Here is a 19,449-nt window from a genome sequence, read left to right as displayed (position 1 = left end):
ATTTAAATGTGATTTGTATCTGATCACCTTTTCTTCATCTTAAATTACATTTTGTCACTTATGTAGCAGTTACCTACGCATTGTCTCCTATTTTATGTGCTTGTCTTTTAATCCTCTCTACAGATTGTGAGGTCTTTGAATTCAGGATCTTGACTTATATGTACCTTTACAAAACTTAATGTGCAGTGCCTTATAGGTATGAAATAAACTTCTGTTAATTTTTTGTATTTCATTTATTTGGAATTATCCGCACATATGTGTTCCTCCAGTGTTGTGAATGGTCAAATCTGACTGTGATATTACTAAAGAACTTAATATTATATTAAAACCATAAAATGTTTAGATCATGATGGTTATAATCTAAGCAGTTTGGTGCAGTCTTTTTCTCTGAGGATATGAAAATTAGGAACTGGAATAATTTTGATTCAAAGATTTCTAACTCAGAGTGGCATAATGATTTGGACTAAAAGCTAGGTTCTTTGTTATAACCTGGAGATATAGTTGTTTTTTTTTTTTTTTTAAAGATAAACTCTTTACCTGATGGAGTTTATGATCAGTAAGCAGATAAAACTATTTAAATCCATCAGTAACAGTATAATAAGGATTATGAATAAATAGGGTAATATGAGAGAGAGCAACTGTGGAGACTAAGCTACTTTGTATACAGTGATTAGAAAAGGCCTCTCTGAAAAGAATTCAAACTAAGATTTGAAGGATGAGGAAGTACCTAGATTGTGATCTTTAAATATGGTTTCTTTTCTAAAAGGAATCCTTTGGAGAAATAGCTTATCGCAGGTCTGGGACAGGAACTGCAAAAGAAAACAAACTTTCAGAAGTCTATTGTAATCATAATACAGTAGACAATTTGAAGGAGCTCCCACAGATCACAATTGGGACTAATATAGCATCAAAAGGATAATGACTAACTGAAACATTCATTATTAAAATACATGAATTTATAATATGATTTTTAAAATTTCTTATTGTTCACCTTTGTACCAATTCAGAAAATTGGACAATAAAGGCAATGAAAGTATTCCTCTTGATTTTTCTCTAAGAGTTGTACTTCAGGGAAACCAAATAATTCAATGAAGAATTTTTTATTGATTAATTCCAGTTAATAAATGCCAAAGGGATGAGGATAACAAAATAAAGGTTTTATTATTGTAACGCTTTTTCAACTCTTAATGAACTATAGCATCTAGGCAATGAAACTTTTTATACTTCACTAAATATACGTCTGAATACTTTGTTAGGAAATTTAAAAATCAGTTTTAAAAAAATGGGAAAGAAGAGAATTCAACAGGTGAATGAAATGGTGGGTAGATTTTTCAATGAAAGTATTAACAACAAGATGCAGAAGTGAAAAAATAGTGGACATATCCCAGGGACATTACTTTGCTTCCAAAAACTGCAGGGTATGTAAATGGAAGTATTTTGGATATATATAGTTGTATGTGAATTCTCAGAATGCACAGCATCTGGCATTGGTACAGCCAAAGTGTTATAGCCCTGTTCTTTCACAAGGAACCTGAGCTTCAAAGGAGCTTCCGTTACAGTTTCTGCTTTTTGATTTATTGAAAGAATGGTAAACAGAGACCATTAAACAATAGGTTTAATTAAGCCAAATTAATTTGGTAAAAGACCTTAGTAGAAAGGTATTTAATAGACTGGTGCATTGGGTTTACTTGAACAGCTTCTGGGTTAATGTAGTATATTAATTAATATGATTGTTCTTCATTTTAACATTTTATTTCTTCTTTTTAAAGTTGAAAATACAGAATAAGTAGTCCAAAGTTAATGACTTCTATACCTGTTACAGTAGGCCCTGGTATAATGTTGTTGTTGTTGTTAAGTGCCATTAAGTCAGTTCCAACTCCTCATGACCCTGATAGGATTTCTAAGGAGCAGCTTGTGGATTCGAACCACCAGCATTTCAATTATCAGTCCAATGCTTATCTTACAGCACTACACCAGGACTCTAGTATAGTGTTGTTGTTGTTAAGTGCCATAGCGTCAGTTCTGACTCCTAGTGACCCCCTATAGGGTTTCCCAGGAGCAGCTGGTGGGTTTGAAGTGCCAACTTTGTAGTTCACAGTCCAGTGCTGGTCCTACAAATAATAGTAAGACCATGTATTTCTTTGTAAAATTGATTTTACCATTTGAAACTATTTGTGTCATTGTGGTATTTGAAAAGGGAAGAAATAACTCTCAAAACCCATCTTGAAAATTACTCACATGGAACAGTACTGAGGTTTGCTTATTAATTGTACAAAGGCAGTATACATCTGTCTACTCCAAGTCAAATGTGTGCTTTACCTTTCCTGGTATATGAGAGGCTACTAGAATTTAGCAATGGACTTATATGCCAAGCAGAGGAGCAGTGGGAATCTGGCATGTCAAGAGCGCTGTGGGAGGTGGACACCAGCTTTGCTCCCTGTGACATACAAGAGGCGGTTTGCTTTTATGCTGGTCGGGTAATTTGGTGAAGTAAAAGCAAATAAATCACTTAAGTTTCCGTTTTCTCATTCTTCTACTAACCCTTCCCCTAAAACGGAAACCAGAGGGAACTATGATAATAGTGAAACAAAGTTATTGTTGATTCTTTACTTTCTGAATCAAATGATTAATTTGGAAATATAAAATTTCTAAGTTATATATTTTAAAGGAAAGAGCCTCTTTTATACCATAATACTTATTTTAGAACATATGTGTGTTTTTAACAGGGTATCCAGAAGCTGGCTAGTCAATATCTGAAGAGAGATTGGCCTGGAATAAAAACTGATGATCGGAATGATTACAGGTAATTTAATACATCAGCTTTGCCAATTTTTTTTGAAAATAATTCTACTCAGAACCATGTCATATATAGATAATATATAATCTTGTTTTTTGTTTTTTAAGTTCTTATTTTCTCTGCTATGTTTTTAGACATGGTTTCAAAATGATCAATATTTTGTATTCTACAATGCATGAAGTTAATTGGTATAAAAGATCATTTTCACACATCTTAAACCTAGATTATATTTTAATTCACTGACAACCGTATATAAAATGCAAAAGAAGTAGATGACAATCTAACACAAATTGTTTCTTCAGTGGTCTGTGAATGAAACATATTATTTTTGTAACAATGAAGCAAGGTTGTAGTGTTGTACTATTATAATCATTGATTTGTTACTTCTAATGCAAATTGTAAATTTGGAAAGATGGGGTTAGGGTACAATGTTTCTTCTAATTAATGTATTTTAAAGAAAAGAGCTTGCTTATATCACAGTATTTCATTTATGTATGTATGTATAACATGTCATATACTGTATATATATACCACTTATATTTTGTATGTGTGTATACTTGTATTTTTTCTAAGTACATTTGTAAAACTTTTTGTTGTGAATTGAGTGAAGGTTCACAGACAAGATTATTAGTTTTACATTCCGCAAATCATACACCTTGTTTCATCTCAATGATTGCAATCTCCTCTATACAACAATTACCCCATTTCCTCCCAGCGGTTCCTAGTTCCATTCTACCCTTCTTTCCATCCCTTCTCAACTTTGTCCTTAGGGAAATGTTGCCCTTTTGATTTTTAATGAATGACCATTTCATGGTTAACGTAAATAAGTAGTGTTGTTGTTCCCCCTTTACACCTAACTACTGCTTGTCTAGTATTTGGGCCATGAGGGTAAGTTCCTTTCCAGACCTAAAGGTTGGTTGAGGGCCTTATTCTCAGGTTCTTCCAGTCTCTTTCTAACCAGAAAGCCTGGTTTAAAATATAAATTTGAGTTTTGTTCCAAATTTTCTCCTACTCTATCTGGGGCCTTCTAATGTAATTCCTTTCAGAGTAGTTGGTAGTGGTAGCCAGGCATCATCTCGTTCTTCTGGTCTCAGAGTCATGGAACCTGATGTTCACATGTTCCATTCATTCATTGGACTAATTGATAACAAGCATCTTCAGTTCTCATCACTCTTTTTTCTTCTACACATTGAGAGACCAATACCTTAGATGACTGCTTATTATTTGTACATTTTTAAAAACAAGGTATCCAGAAGTTGGCTGGTCAGTATCTCACATAGAATTTAAAAAACAGTAGATGACAGTTATCTACAGATAATATGTAAAAGGAATCCTGGTGTGGTATTGTGGGTTAATGCACAAGGTCAGCAGTTCAAGCTTACCAGCTGCTCCTTGGAAACCTTATACAGGGCCACTACGGGTTGGAATCAACTCGGCAGCACTTAACAAAAACAATGTAATAAAAGTATTGGTAATTTTGTTTAGAATTTGATGTTATTTTTTAGGTTGATTTGGAAGTATTTGTTCATTGGTTTTGGGGCTCAGGACTGTGCTTAATTTTGGGGACTCCAGAAGTCAAAAGCATGATCTCGAAATTTTCAGTCTAATTGGGATTAAGACTCATGTCTGTGAAACATTAGCAACTAATCTAAATAGTGAAGAATTTAGTATTGAAGTGTATTATTTGGAGTCTGAATATGAAATCAAGTTGCTAGGTTGTCAAAGAATTTCTTAAGAATATTGTAAAAGATCTAAAAAACTGAAGGATATACAAGAAACTTTAGTAATTCTTCACAGTTGCTGAAATGACTGATAACTTGGAAGGGTGGCCCGGCAGTTGTTGTTGTTAAGTGCCGTCATGTCTGTTCTGACTTAGAGCGACCCTGTATAGAGTTTCCAGGAGTGACTGATGAGTTTGAACCATAGACCTTGAAGTTCAAACTGACCTTTAAGTCCAATGCTTATCCTACAGTGTCATACCAGAAATCCAAGGTATGATAGCTATGTATAATAAAATCTGAAATTTGTTGCCATCAAGTTGACTCCCAAAACTATTTTGTTGTTTTTGTTGTGTGCCGTCCAGCAGGTTTTGACTCATAGCAGTGCTGCACAGGGATTCCAAGGAGTGGCTGTTAGCAGTCCAGTGCTTATCCTACAGCACCACATCAGGGAGAAATAACAGCTGTAAAAACCTAGTGGGGAGTTCTGCACTGTTCGATTAGGTTGTTGAGTCAGAATCAACTCTGGTAACAAGTTTCAGATTTTATTATATATAGCTATCTTGCCTTGGAGGCCTGGTGTGGCACTGTAGGATATGCTCTGACTACTAACAGCAAGGTTGGCAGTTCAAATCCACCAGTTGCTCTCGGAAACCCAAACAAAATCGCTATGAGTCAGAAGTGGCAGGGTGGCACACAATAACCACAATAACAGCAGTCTTTACAGGAACTGCCACAGCTTCCTTCCACGAAGCAACTGATGGGTTTAAGCCACCAACGTTTCAATTAGTTGCCAAGTGTTTAACCACATACCAAATCTGTGTTTGAAGACAATATAGCCAGTGTACTGAAGTGAGGATGACAGGACTTCATCATCTTCGGTGGACACATTATCAGAAGAGATCAATCCCTGGAGAATGACATCATGCATATTAGTAAAGAGTTAGTGAAGCAGAGTAAGACCCTCAATGAAATGGATTGACACAGTGAGTGCAACAGTGGGCTCAAACATATGAACAATTGTGAGGGTGGTGCAGGACAGGCAGTGTTTTGTTCTGGTGTGCATAGGGTTGTTGTGAGTGGGAACCTACTGAATGAACAGTATCTAACAACAAGGTTACAAAGAGCAGTTCAGTCTAGTTGGTGTGAAGTACATGGACTACATGTTGAGGGAAGTAGTGGATGTTGAGGTAGGCATCTTGAAGGACTTTGCATATCATATTACAGAGTTTCTTTTTTATTTTGAAGATAATGGAGGCACTGAAGAACTCCCACCAGAAGAATGGCATTGACTTCACTTTAGTGATAGTGTGAAGATGGCCAAGAGAGGTATGAGGAAGAATTTGGAAGGAATAGAATGGCAGGAATGTAATTCTTCATCATCTCTTGTTTGAATCATAACAATTGTAGTTGAAATTAGGTTGTGGGAGACGTATCAAAAGTATTAGGAAATTGAAGCTAGAGGACTTATAATTGTTTGGCAGTTTTGTTTTTTTATATTTGTCAAATTACTTCAGAGGAAACACTGATTTCCTAGGTATCATGTGGTTACGAATCGGGCTGCGAACCTTAAGGTCAGCAGTTCGAAACTACCAGCAGCTCCGCCGGAGAAAGATGAGGCTTTCTGCTCCCGTAAAGATTTACAGCCTTGGAAACCCTGTACAGGGTCGCTATGGGTCGGAACCGACTCGAGGGCACTTAACAAAAACATGGCACTGTAGGATAAGCACTGGATTGTTAATTGCAAAGTTGGTGGTTTAAACTCACAGCCACTCCTCAGAAACCCTGTACAGGGAGGGTCTCTATGAGTCAGAACCGACTCCAGCACTTAGCAACAGCAACAAAATAGCTTTGGGAACAACAACAACAACAACAAATACTTGGTAAATATTTACTGACTGAATGAGTGAAGTAGGGAGAGAGAGAGAAGGGATCATAGAAAGATTCCCATGTTTTCTCTTTAGGTGACTGAGAGAAAGGTGGTGCCATTGTGGAAAAAGACAATAGAAAGATCTGGCTTAAGGATGCAAGTGACAATTGCCAATTTTGTTTGTTTAAGTTTTACTTGTTTCAGATTTCCATTTTGCTTGTTTTTGTATTTGTATTGTATTAGTATTTTTAAAAATTTGTGGTCAAGTAAGCTCTGCTAGTTGTAAAGTAGGTAAACAATGCAAAAGAAAGTAAAGTGAGAAGCCACACTCCAGCCTCATCCAGCCACCTCTCGACTCCCCTAGAGTAATTTCTGTTCAAAACATGTAACAGTTGACCCTTAAACAACACAGGGATTAGGGACACAAGTTTCCCCCTTATCCCCCACCTCCAATAGACAATCTGTTAATAGCTTTTTGTTCCCCCAAACTTAATTACTAATACTCTGCTGGTGACTAGAAGGCTTCACAATAACATCAGTGGTTGATAACATGTATCTTGTATGTGTATTGTATAGTGCTTACATAATTACTGCAGTTTCAATATGAGATCAAAAGGTATTTCCTAAAATGTGCAAGGTTTTTGCACCTGCTGGAGCACAATGACTTTATGAATTTCCTTTTCTTTTTCTGACAATGGTCCTTATGCTGGATTCATTTATACCAAGATGGTGGGTAGCTGCAGAACTCAATCTGTGTTATAAATACCAAGAATTCACCTTTTTCTTGAAATGTCATGACTTTTCTCTGCTTCTTGGGAGCACTTCCAGCACCACCATTGGCACTTACTATGGGACCCATGGTGTTGTTCAAGGTTTATGGTATTGTAGTAAACCCAATGAAAAAAGATTGCGAGAACCACTTGTTTAGTGCCATCAAGACGGTTCCAACTCACAGCGACCCTGTATGGGGTTTCTGAGAAGTGACTGGTAGGTTTGAAGCGCTGACCTTAATGTTCAAACCAACCTTGTGGCCTAGTGCTTATCCTACAGGGCCATACCAGGAATCCACAAGAACCACTGTAGTTCACTCTTTACTGTGATAATGCAATTTATGAGAGAGACAAACTGCTCCTGCAGAGATGAGAGATGATTGGTGTCACATGTCATTTCAAAAACATCTGGGCGTAAGAGGACCTGCATAGTTCAAGCCCATGTTGTTCAAAGGTCAACTGTACTTTTTCATTTCTTTTTCTTTTTTTTCTATTGCAAAAGATCGCTTTAAAATGTCTAAAAATAATAAAAGTTATTACTTTGAAGACTAAGGTGCACCTGACTCTAGCCATGGTATTTTCAGTTGCCTCATATGCATGCAAAAGCTAGAGAGTGATTAAGGAATACAGAAGTAGAATTGATGCCTGAGAATTGTGGTGTTGGTAAGGAGTATTGACTGCCAGAATAATGAACAAATTTGTCTTGAAAGAAGTACAGCCAGACTGCTCCTTAGAAGTGGAGGCTGCTCCATAGAAGAGGATGATAAGAATTTTTCTTGTGTGCTTTGGACATATTCATCAAGAGGGACCAGTCCTAGGAGAGGACCTCATGCTTGATAAGGAAGAACTTCATGCTTGGTCAGTAACAAAGAGGAAGACCCTCAATGAGATAGACTGCCACTGTGACTGCAACAGTGGACTCAAACCTAGGAGCGATTGTGAGGATGATATACTTAGGCTTGTTATCCAGCAGAACTATCTCATCAGTACCTAACAACAACAACGGTATTCAGATTTCACCAGTTTCACAGGCACTCAATTATATGGATAGTAAGTTCTGTGCAGTTTTATCTCGCATAGATTTTGTGTGATCACAATCACAATCAATTTGTTGGTTTGTTTTTTATGTAAAAAATTCTCCCTGGTAAACTTTTATCCGGGTCTGTTTTCCACTATGGTATCCATACAAGAAATAGTTCACAACATGATTTCAGATGGTAAATAGATGAGCATTTTTATGTATTTTACTAATTGTACCATAATTTTACAGGAAATGTTATTAATTTTTCAGTTACAGTAGTGATATAACATTATAAAACATATATTTCAGTTTAAAAGGTTAGCGAATGTAAATAAAAAAGATAAGAAAGCAATGATACAAACAAAAGTAGATAAAATAGATGAGTGGGACATACTAAAAATTAAAAACTTATGTGCATCAAAAGACTTCCCAGAAGAGTAAAAAGGGAACCCACAGAATGGGGAAAAATCTTTTGCAATGGCACTTCAGACAAGGGACTAATTTCTGAAATATACAGGAAACTACAACACCTCTACAAGAAAAAGACAAATAACCCAATTATAAAGTGGGCACAGGACATGAATAGACACTTCACTAAGGAAGAGATCTGGTTAGCCAACAAACATATGAAGAAATGTTCACGATCACTAACTATTAGAGAGATGCAAATCAAAACAACAATGAGATATCATCTCACACCAACAATAACAGCAAAGATGAAAAAAGTAGAGGACAATAAATGCTGGCAAGGATGTGGAGAGACTGGTACACTCCTGCATTGCTGGTGGGACTGCAAAATGCTCCAACCACTCTGGAAAGCAATATGGCGTTTCCTCAGAAGGTTGAAAATAGAAAATACCTTATGATCCAGCAATTCCTCTACTTGGTATTTACCCACAAGAAAAATGAGCCACAACACAAGAAAGCAATGGTAGAGGAGGAATTTTTTTCACAGGGGTCTTATGAGAGTGAAGAGACCCTTTTTTTCTTTAGCTTTTTTCTGACCTCAAGAGTAATCTCTGTCAGCAGAACAGCAGAAGTTTGGGAGCTAGAAAGTCTGGGTGTCAGTGTAGACTTCATCATCCCTTGTTTGCTTCCTCTAGTAAATAAGAATTGACTGCTTGGTAGACTAGACCCTGTTCTTGGTGCTAAGGATACAACTGTGAATTAAGCAAACCTTCTGCTTTTTATTGTCCCCACATTTTAGTGAGGAAAGACAGACAAGAAACAAATGAACATTTGAACACATGGCAACTGATGATTTGGGCTCAGGAGTGTGAGGAGAAGATACAGTACTGGGGAGGGGGCTACTAATGGCACTGCAGTCACTGTGCTATGTAAAGAGTAACTTTAGGGTGACAAGGACAGGAGCCTAGAGGTCATTCGGAGCTATTACAGTAATCCAGGTATGGTGGTTCAAACCAGCGTGGGAGCATTGGAAGATATAGGTAGTAATCAGATTTCATATATATTTTTAAAGTCTAATGAACAGGATTTCTTGGTGGTTCCAGTGTGAGTGAGATGTGAGAGAAAATGGAAGAATCAGTGATAACTGTAGGTTTTTTTGTGTTGAGCACTAGAAGGTTAGTTTAGCTGTCATCCAGATGGAATAAATTACCATAACAGATTTTAGTGAAGTCAGCATTTATATTTTAGGGATGTTAGGTTTAAGATGCCTATTAAATATCCAAGTAGGAATTGTTGAGTATGCAAATGAAGGTCAGGAGAGATGTTTGGGTTGGAACTGTAAATGAGGAAGTATAAGCATATTGATAGTATTTAAAACACGATACTGGATAGGTTTAGTTTAAAGAGCGATTGTAGTTAGAAAAGAAGCCAGAGGAATGAGCTCTGGGACACTCATGCATTGACAGTGCACTGAGTTGAGGATGAGACTAAGAAGTAAACAGTGAAATACGAGGAGAACCAAGAGAGTAATGTCCTGGAAGCCACGTGAAAGGGGCTTTTCAAGAAAGAAGAGGTGATAAACTGGGTCCTTGCTGCTGATAATAGAACTAGTACTTGAATTGACTATTGTGAGTAGCCACAAGCTCTTTGATGAACTTTGCAAGCAATCTAGAAAAGTGGTAGTCTCCAGAACTTGATTGAGAAAGTTTAACAGAGGAAGTGGAAACAGTGATTTTAGATCATTCTTTTGAAGAATTTTGCTGTAAAAGGAAGCAACCATGGGAGTGATAGCTGGAGAGTAATGTGGAGTTGATGGAGTGTTACTTCTTTAGATAGGAGCTATTTTATCATATTTATATTAGTAATGGGAATGATCACTTGATTGTAGGAGAAAACATAATTACTGGAGTAATCTTCTTGAGTGAGAGATAATGTAATATAGTATGTGTAAATGTGGAGGGTTGGCCTGCAAAGCACAGGTATTCTTCCAAGTCAGAGGAGGGATGGTAGCGTATGTGTGCAGAGGCTGGGTGATGAGTGGATTTGGTGGAAACGTGAGTAAGTCATGTCTTCTGGCAGAAGCCTAGAAGGTCCCTGAGAGCTGAAAGTGTGATCATATTAGAAGTATGAGAAGAGAAGGTGGGAAATACTTGTCTAAAAGATTAGGAGAATAATTGGATTCAGGGTATATAGTAGGAATGCTGAGTATCACTAGGGAAGACCACAGTTTATTTCTCATGAATTTAAAGTGAAATCAGGTAGCATAATTTTGTGGGTTATTTCCACCCGTGTTTTGCTGTACAGATTTTGGCATGGTGTGAACAGGGATTTGGATTTAACCAAGGTCAGAACATGTATATTATCATGATGGAAGGAGAGCAAGGTCTGGGTGATAAGGATGTTGGTAAGAGTGTGAATATAGTGATGAGCCACCAAACCTAGGATGGATCGGTAAGGAACTAAGAAGGGAGATTCTGAGAGGGGTCGGTAAGGAACTAAGAAGGGAGATTCTGAGAGGGGCAAGAGACAAAGGAAGGAGGTAGAGTTAGAACGATTGTGAGTTCTGATTGTTGTTAAGTGCCATTGTGTCAATTCTGACTCATAGCAACTCTGTATGGATTTCCACAGAGTGGCTGGTAGATTTGAACCACAGACCTTGTGGTTGGTTAGCAGTCCTATGCTTAACGTACAGTGCCACACCAAGACTCCATAGGTTCTGATAGGGAGTAATAATTATTGGTCCCCAGTTCCTAAAAGGAGTAAATGAAAATGTAGTTATTCATCAGAGATTGGGTGACTGAAAGTGGGATTAGAGCAGAGGGGTAGTAATGAGTAAAGACAAAGTCTAGGTTATTACCATGAGATTTCTATTTCTCAGTGAATAACACCCCCTCCCCCCAATGCCAAAACCTCTCTGAGGTTCACTTTTCTCCTCTATAAAATGAAAATAATGCCAACCTTGAAAAGCTGTAGAGATGATTAAATGATAAGTATAAACACACAGCATAATGCATAACATGTGAATAGGTCTGTAAAAGAATTTCCTTCCTTTCTTTTATAATTTTATGTCTCATATCCTGCCCTGAGAAGAATAGCAAAATGCCATACTTGTATATGCTTGATGCTTTTCCTTGTACTCAAAATTGTTTCATGTGAAACCTGGTGAAATAAAATTCTAGAAAAAACTCACTGTACAAACCCACATTATTGTTTCCCGGTCGTAATGAAAACACCACTCCCACTGGAACTGCTGCTGTTACACTTACAGAAAGTATTGTTAGCCGAGTTTGCCCAACTCATGGCAACCCATACACAACAGAACAAATGCTTGCCCAGTCCTGTACCATCCTAATGATGTACCATCCAATCTGTTCCAGAGTGGACCATTGCAACCCAGAGGGCTTTTACTGGCTGATTTTCAAAAGTATGTTGCCAGTCCTTTCTTCCTAGACTCTCGTAGTCTGGAAGTTCAACCAAAAAATGTTCAGCCTCAAAGCAACAAGCCTCCACTCATGGATGGTGCCTGTGCATGAGGCTCCTTAGTAATTTTGCTGCCCTCTAATGAAATATTCCTAAAAAAAGTCTATTACTATTAATGTTTGTTCATTTCAAAGAATCTTTGTTTTAAGAGTTTTTATATAATTTCGTTTAATTATTAAAAGAACCTGTGGTATTTTCATTATTTCCCCATTTGTCAGTTGAGGAAACAACTCAGTCTATGGTGAGGTATGCCACATATGATTGCATTGGTGTAGCAAGAATTTGAACCCAGGTCTTGTAACTGGTACCTGAACTTTGTGGTTTTATTGGTACCTCATTGCTAAGAATATGTTTGCCTGCTATAAATATGCTAACCTTTAAAGGTTACTTTTCAATTTGTTTATAATGGAAGGATTTTTCTTGTTACTGTACATTCACAATTTATCCATCCATCCATCCATTCATTCATTTGTTCATTTAATTCATTGTTATTGAAACTTACTAAATGTTAGGCCATGTCCTAGGCCCTAGGAACAATAGAAAGCAAGACACACTCCTACCTTCAAGGAATAGTGAGGACAGGTATTAACTGAACAATTATATAAGAAAAATTATAGTAAAAAACTCTGATAAATCCTAGAAGGAAAAGTGCAGGAGCCATTTAAGCCAATAGCAGAGACAGACTTGATTGTGTCTGTGGTTGATTTGGTGGTGATCATGAAAGACATCCCTACGGAAGTTACATTTAAACTGAGATTTGAAGAGTGAGCAGCAATTAACTAAGTAAGGGACAAAGGGTAAAAGTGTACTACAATAAGGGAAGAGCATGAATGAAGGGATGGGCCTTCCCTTTCTCCCTACCTCCCTCCTCTTACTAACTGCCTTCCTATCACAGCTGATGATGGTTCTTTCTCTTCATAATTTTTAAGAAATATTTTAAGTTATGAATAGTTACAAAGCATAGTATTATATCTTCCTGAATTATCCTAGAAAACTTAATTATTTGGACTGCTTAAAAAGGTTTGTGATGAGTTTACATGCTAAGATGAAGATCACTGAGGACATTAACTTTCTGTTCTTAAGTCCCTAAGAGCTTTAGCACTGACAGTTTTTGCTGGCACAACATGTTGAATCTCTTTTCCAAAGAGATGATGATATACCTCTGCTGAAATGAACAAATATTTCCACATAAAAAGATTCATTCAATATATTGCATGAGCTTATATGTAAGACTTCTTGGTTGAAAATAAAGTTTATCATTCTTTTTAGTTCTGACTAGAATGTGAACCCAGGCAACTTTTCTTTTTCTTGCTTTTTACAGTCATCTGTTGACCCAAGCTCACACTTTGGTAGCATTTGGTTCCATACATTGCTTAGTGGAAAATTCACATGACACCAAAAAGGAGCTCCCAGGACCAACTCCACGGCACATAACCACCACCACCAGGAGATAAATATTATAATCTATAAAAATTTCAGTGGATGTACCTCATTTTTTGGAGTCCTGGTGTGGTGTTATGGGATAAAGCACTAGACCAACCACAAGGTCGGTGGTTCAAACTCATCAGCCACTCCCTGGAAAACCGTGTACAGTGTCGCTATGAGTCAAAACTGACTGGACGGCACTTAACAAAGTATCCCCCACTGTTATGATATATAATGAAATATGTTTACTAGGCACATAATAGAACTGGGTAAGGCAATTTAGCAAAGTAAAGAGAGGTTTGAAAAGGAAGTTGGCCAGAAAAAGCAAAGGATGAATAAGTCTCTTACTTTACCCAGAGGTTGCTGAGCATATTTATCAAACAAAGGTGATGGGGTTTGATTAGAATGATTCTAAACCTCTTTGTGATACTGACTAGGCATTATTACAACAGAGAGACATAAAGAGTAACAATACCATAGATTGCTTTGGCTAAACAAAATAGACCTCTCAAACACATGAGTGGTTAGTGGTTTGATATATATATATATATATTTTTTTTTTTTTTTTCCCAGCCACTTGAAAGAGAATGAATATATTTTAGAATACTAGCCTTGGACTATATCTCAGTATTGCTATATTTTTGTGCTATCTACAATGATTGCCTAATCTCTGTGAGCCTTAGTTACCTCATCTATAAAATCAGGATAACACTTCATCAAATAGTGATACTCGATATTCGTAATAATGACCCTGGGACAATGCAAGGCCTAGAAAGTCTGAACAATCAGAGAAAAAATTTTTACAGGGTTAGCTTTATCTAGAATTGTAATGATTGTATCACTTTACTACATTAATAAGAATATCTAGTGAAGCAAACACCCCGTTAACCAAGCCGTAGAGGAGTAGAGTATATGTGCTGTGTTTATACTTGTGTATGCTAAATAGTATTACCTACCAACCAAGGTAAATAATTGACAGTTATAAGGAAGCCATTCATCATGATTGCCCATGCTAGCCAGTGAGCAAAAGCTTAGCCAACTTTTCTTCCTTTTCCCTTGCCTAACACTTTTCTGTCCCTCTTTGAATTTAGGAGCATGTATCCTGTTTGGAAATCTTTTCTCGAGGGAACAATGCAGGTAGCCCAGTCACGGATCAATATATGTGAAAACTATAAAAACTTCATTTCTGACCCAGCAAGGACAGTGAGAAGCTTAAAAGAACAGCAACTAAAGAGGGTATTGTTTCAATTTCTGTCCTTTTCTTCTATGCATTTTAATATATACATGCTACATTTATAATCTGCAAGATCATGTAAAATTTTATTTTAAACTTTGAGCTTTCCAATAATAGAGTGTTTCTGGTTGACATTTTACTAGGACTTCAACATGTTCCCTCTAGCTACTATATCTTATTAAATGTTAGAGTGAGTATAATTTGAATCTCTGGACATTCTGAATGCTTGCTAAATACTTTTTAGAAATACCACTTTTCAGCTTTATTCAAATAAACGGATCTCCTTAGTTTTACAATGTGGTATTGTTGTTGTTAGGTGCCATCTAGTCAGTCCGCTATCCACAGTAGAAAGAAACCCTGAAGAAACATTTACATTAATATGTCTTAGTTTCAACTTGACTTTTTGGGGTTTTATTTTTACATAATAATTAAAGGAAATTGCTACGTTTTGACCAAATGTAGTCCCTTAATAAAAGACATTAGTGTACTCTGAAATTTAATTATGTAGGTTGCAGATGGTAAAAGTTTTCAAATAACATGCATTTTCTTTGATTATGCAGGAAACCAAAATTCATAGAAAAATTTTACTTAATTTAATGAAAAAGTTTGCTCTTGAAAGTAAATGATTGACTTGTAATTTTGTGGGGGGGGGGGCAGTAGGGTTACAAAATAGAGATGCTGTACTGCTTACTTGGTAATGAAATTTTCTCATAAAGTATTATTTTAGGTAATTTTAAAGTAATTGTTGTTAAGGAAATAATATTTCAGACATCATGTTTTGATTTTAATTGTCATTTCTGTTTTCAGGACTGGTTTTTATAAAGCAAAAACTAAAAATGTTACTGTTTTCCCTGTTTGCCAAAGATGATTTCAGTTGTATGAAATCAATACATATGTCCAAATGTTTATGTGTATAGGTAAAGTTATAGTGAAGCACTCCCCTACTATCAGTTGGTTTTAACACATTTGGATAAGGATGCATTATGTTTTATCTTTGCCAAAAATTGTCTCTTACAAAACAAAGTGAGTAAACTATGTGACTACTGATGATTTCCTGAGTGATAATATCAAAGTTTGTTATTATTTTATATGACTCCGTAGCCTTAATGTAAATGTAAATTTGTACGCTCATTTCTATGTCTGTTCATGTACTTTTAACCTTTGGGAAAGAGCTGGGCTTAGTCCATACTTAAGGTTTTTCTTAATATCAGTGCTACTATGCATCTTTTTTTGAAGCATATAACTTTGCCTATTCTAGAAAAAATGAATTCTTACTGCAAAACTTCATTTTAAATTTGGGGGAAAAGCTGAGGTCATCTTTTCCTTTGTAAATTCAGTTTGATGGCTTCCATTTAATAAATATTTTTTGGTATTTTACTATGTGTAGAGCACACTCCTTTGACTTCAAACAGTTCACTTTGGTGATGGAAAATAATTGATTATGAATTTACTGAATTCTGGAGTCCTGATGTGATGCTGTGGGTTAATGCACTGGACTGCAAAGTCAGTTTGAACTGCAAGGTCTGTGGTTCAAGCTCACCAGCTGCTCATTGGAAACCCTATATAGGGTCGCTGTGGATCAAAACTAACTCAACAGCACTGAACAACAAGGCACTAGACTGCTAACTGCCAGCTCGGTGGTTCAAACCCACCAGTTACTCCTTGGAAACCCTATGTAAAGTCCCTGTGAGTCGGAACTGACTCAACAGCACTTAACAACAACAGGGAAAAAAGGATCCAGGAGATCTTTTCATTGTACACACAGGAAATTTCTAACATAATTTGATAAACAGTATCTTGAAAACTTGTCAAGGGGAAAAAGTCAGAGTTTTTTAGTGAGATTTTTGTGAAGTCCTTTTAAATATTTGAGTTAACACATAATGCTTATATTAATGTACATGTAGAAAGTAATTTGGTTAATAGTCTATAGATGAAAATGAATTAAATTATTTTCATAAGCTGTGTATTCACCCTTAAATAAGGAGATATATATATATCTCATTCTTCAGTGGATGGGATATAAGGAATGGATGGCTACATTTAAGCATGTCTGCATACATGTGTGCCCATGCATAGATAACCCATAGTATTCACTTGTATGGATATTCTGAGACAATCCAGATGGTTTGCCATCCCAAGGGAAACCCTTGGCTGACAGTGCATACTTTCCTCTCAAAATATTCAAATTAGCAAACCCTGTCAGTGCATATAAATCACCACAGGACTCTTGGGCTTCTCTTCAGGAAAATCATATTGATTACTTTTTCCTGAGGCCACACTCCATTGTTTGGATGAACACGTTGGATATAAATGCCTTACATCTGACTCTTTTAAAAAATTCCATATCTCATATTTCCATTAAACACTTGTATTTTGCAGACCATGTCCCAAGTTGTTTTTCAATATCTAATTGTAGCCATAGTACACTCTCTCAGTTCCTCACAGCTATAAACATATTATTGGGATGTTTAGCACTGCTCTAAATATCCTTGTTTTCATCATATCATTTATTAAACAAAAGCTTTGTATGTGATAAGAATGATTAACTTTTAAGGGGAAAAGAAAGATTTTTTGCTATATAAAATCTTAACTACTATATGAGTATATCCGTACAATTAGAAAGTTCAGTCATAGAAAGGAATGAAATACTAATGTATGTTACAACAAGAATGAACCTTGAAAACATTATGAAGGAAGTCAAACACCTTACACCACATGTTTTATGATTCCATTGATTTGAAATGTCTAGAAGAGAGAAATCTAAATCCATTGAGACAGAAAATAGATTAATAGTTGCCAGGGGTGGGGCAAGGACAAAATGGGGATTGATTGCTAGTGGGTAGGACATTTCTTTTGGAGGCAATGAAAATGTTCTGGAATTCAATAGTAGTGGTGTCTATATAACCTTTAAAGTATATTAAAAAGCACTGGATTATATGCACACTTTGAAAACTAAGTTTTACTGTATGTGACTTACGAGAGAGCTTCAAAAAGTTCATGGAAAACTTGGAATTAAAAGATAATGAAATTTTTCTACCAACTTTTTGAAGCCTCTTCGTATCTACCAATTATTTTTTTTTAAGCTTTTTATTTTACTATAGAAGATCTCTATGGAAGTCCAAAGTCATGGCTTCTCCATCGGTTATTTATAATTCACCTGTAATTTTCCTAATCCTGATGCAATTTACCAATCAGAGTTTAAACACTTTATTTACAGTCTGATACTTGTTGTTGTCAGATGCTATGAAGCTTTTCCCAATTCATAGCAACCCCATGTCCAACAGAGCAGAGCATGGCCTGGTCCTGTGTGTCTTCCTCACAATTGTTATGTTTGAGCCCTTTGTTGCAGCCACTGACCATTTTGTTTAGGGTCTCTCTCTTTTTTTTTTTTTTGCTTTACCAAACATGATGTCCTTCTCCAGGGACTAGTTCCTGGTAGCGTATCCGAAGTACATTTGATACACAGCACCAAAAGTAACGGTAGTTTGTTACTATAAACCATTGGACAAAAAGTTCATGAACAATGGAAGGAAAAGATAATGGAATTTTTATTACTAACTTTTTGGAGCTTCTGCATATGTATCTCAAAATTTTAATATAATAGGCTTTATGAGTGTTGGTTCATAACTACAATTTGTATGTAAGCCACATGTTCATAATCTTGGGATTGCCTATATGTGTCCACAGAGTCAGGCTAGGGGCAATTTTGAGTTATGTTTTACCAATAATTGTTGTGTTGTACCAAGCTTTCCTGTTTCTCTTCATCTTGGGCTTATCAAATCAGATTTTTCATATTTAACTCCTTTTCTAGGGATAAATTCTTCAGTATCCATTGTAACTTTAATTTCCCAAGCATATGGGTAGATTTTATAAATTGATAAAATGAAGAATTGCTTTATTCCTTTGCCTTTATTGCCATGAGCTCTCCAACATAAGAACATTTTTATCATTGCCCTTCTTATGTCATACCTTAATGTTAGTCATCGGCAACATTCAGAAGTAATTTCTCGAAGCAGGATTATGAACAAACTATGACACTTTGATACAGCAGTTGAGATGGGAATACCAGCTGTTCATTGGATTTAATTTGCAGCTTGAAGGAGACTTAAAAGTACTGTTTCTTATCCTGGGTTTCCATTGTGAGGGCATAGTCAGATATTCCTTAGTATAGACATATTTTTTGTAAGCCTGAAAATGAAAATATTAATAATTGCACTTTGTATTTTACAGTGTGTGGACCAGTTGACAAAGATCCAAACTGAATTACAAGAGACAGTAAAAGATTTAGCTAAAGGCAAAAAGAAGTACTTTGAGACTGAACAGATGGCTCATGCTGTACGAGAGAAAGCTGACATTGAGGCCAAGTATGTGTATTAGCATTTTGTTAAAAAAATTTTTTTTTGATTATGCAAATTTATGTTATCTATGCTAATTCTTTGTTCTCTGATGGTACAAGATAATGGATTCATTCCTGGGTTATATTGGTTTTGTTTCATCTACAAATTTTACTTACTTTAGATCACATTTTTTAAATATTAACAGATTTTTATCTAAATTAACAGAGCAAAATGGGAATATTTGATGATTTGACTTCTCACATTAAATTGAACTTTGAAAGGGAAAGAAGACTAATGTGTGTTGTATTTACAGAATTGAAAGTTTTGAAAAAAAGTTGCTTAAGTGTCTGAGTATCGGGGTTTCAGAATCTCATTTTGCTCATGTTAGA

General features: G+C 36.0%; 1 protein-coding gene across 1 annotated transcript in view; it reads left to right on the top strand.

Moving 5' to 3' along the window:
- The window catches only part of FCHSD2 (FCH and double SH3 domains 2), a 248,749-nt gene that overhangs the window by 94,399 nt on the left and 134,901 nt on the right, over positions 1-19,449 (top strand). The window contains exons 4-6 of the mRNA XM_006870271.1: positions 2,727-2,803; positions 14,581-14,725; positions 18,954-19,087. Of these exons, the coding sequence (XP_006870333.1) occupies positions 2,727-2,803; positions 14,581-14,725; positions 18,954-19,087 (356 nt within the window). The remainder of the gene's footprint in view (positions 1-2,726; positions 2,804-14,580; positions 14,726-18,953; positions 19,088-19,449) is intronic.

The sequence above is a fragment of the Chrysochloris asiatica genome, unplaced genomic scaffold (assembly GCF_000296735.1).
Source record: "Chrysochloris asiatica unplaced genomic scaffold, ChrAsi1.0 scaffold00140, whole genome shotgun sequence".
In the NCBI taxonomy this organism is placed as follows: domain Eukaryota; kingdom Metazoa; phylum Chordata; class Mammalia; order Afrosoricida; family Chrysochloridae; genus Chrysochloris; species Chrysochloris asiatica.
This window is presented reverse-complemented; position numbering and strand designations above follow the sequence as displayed.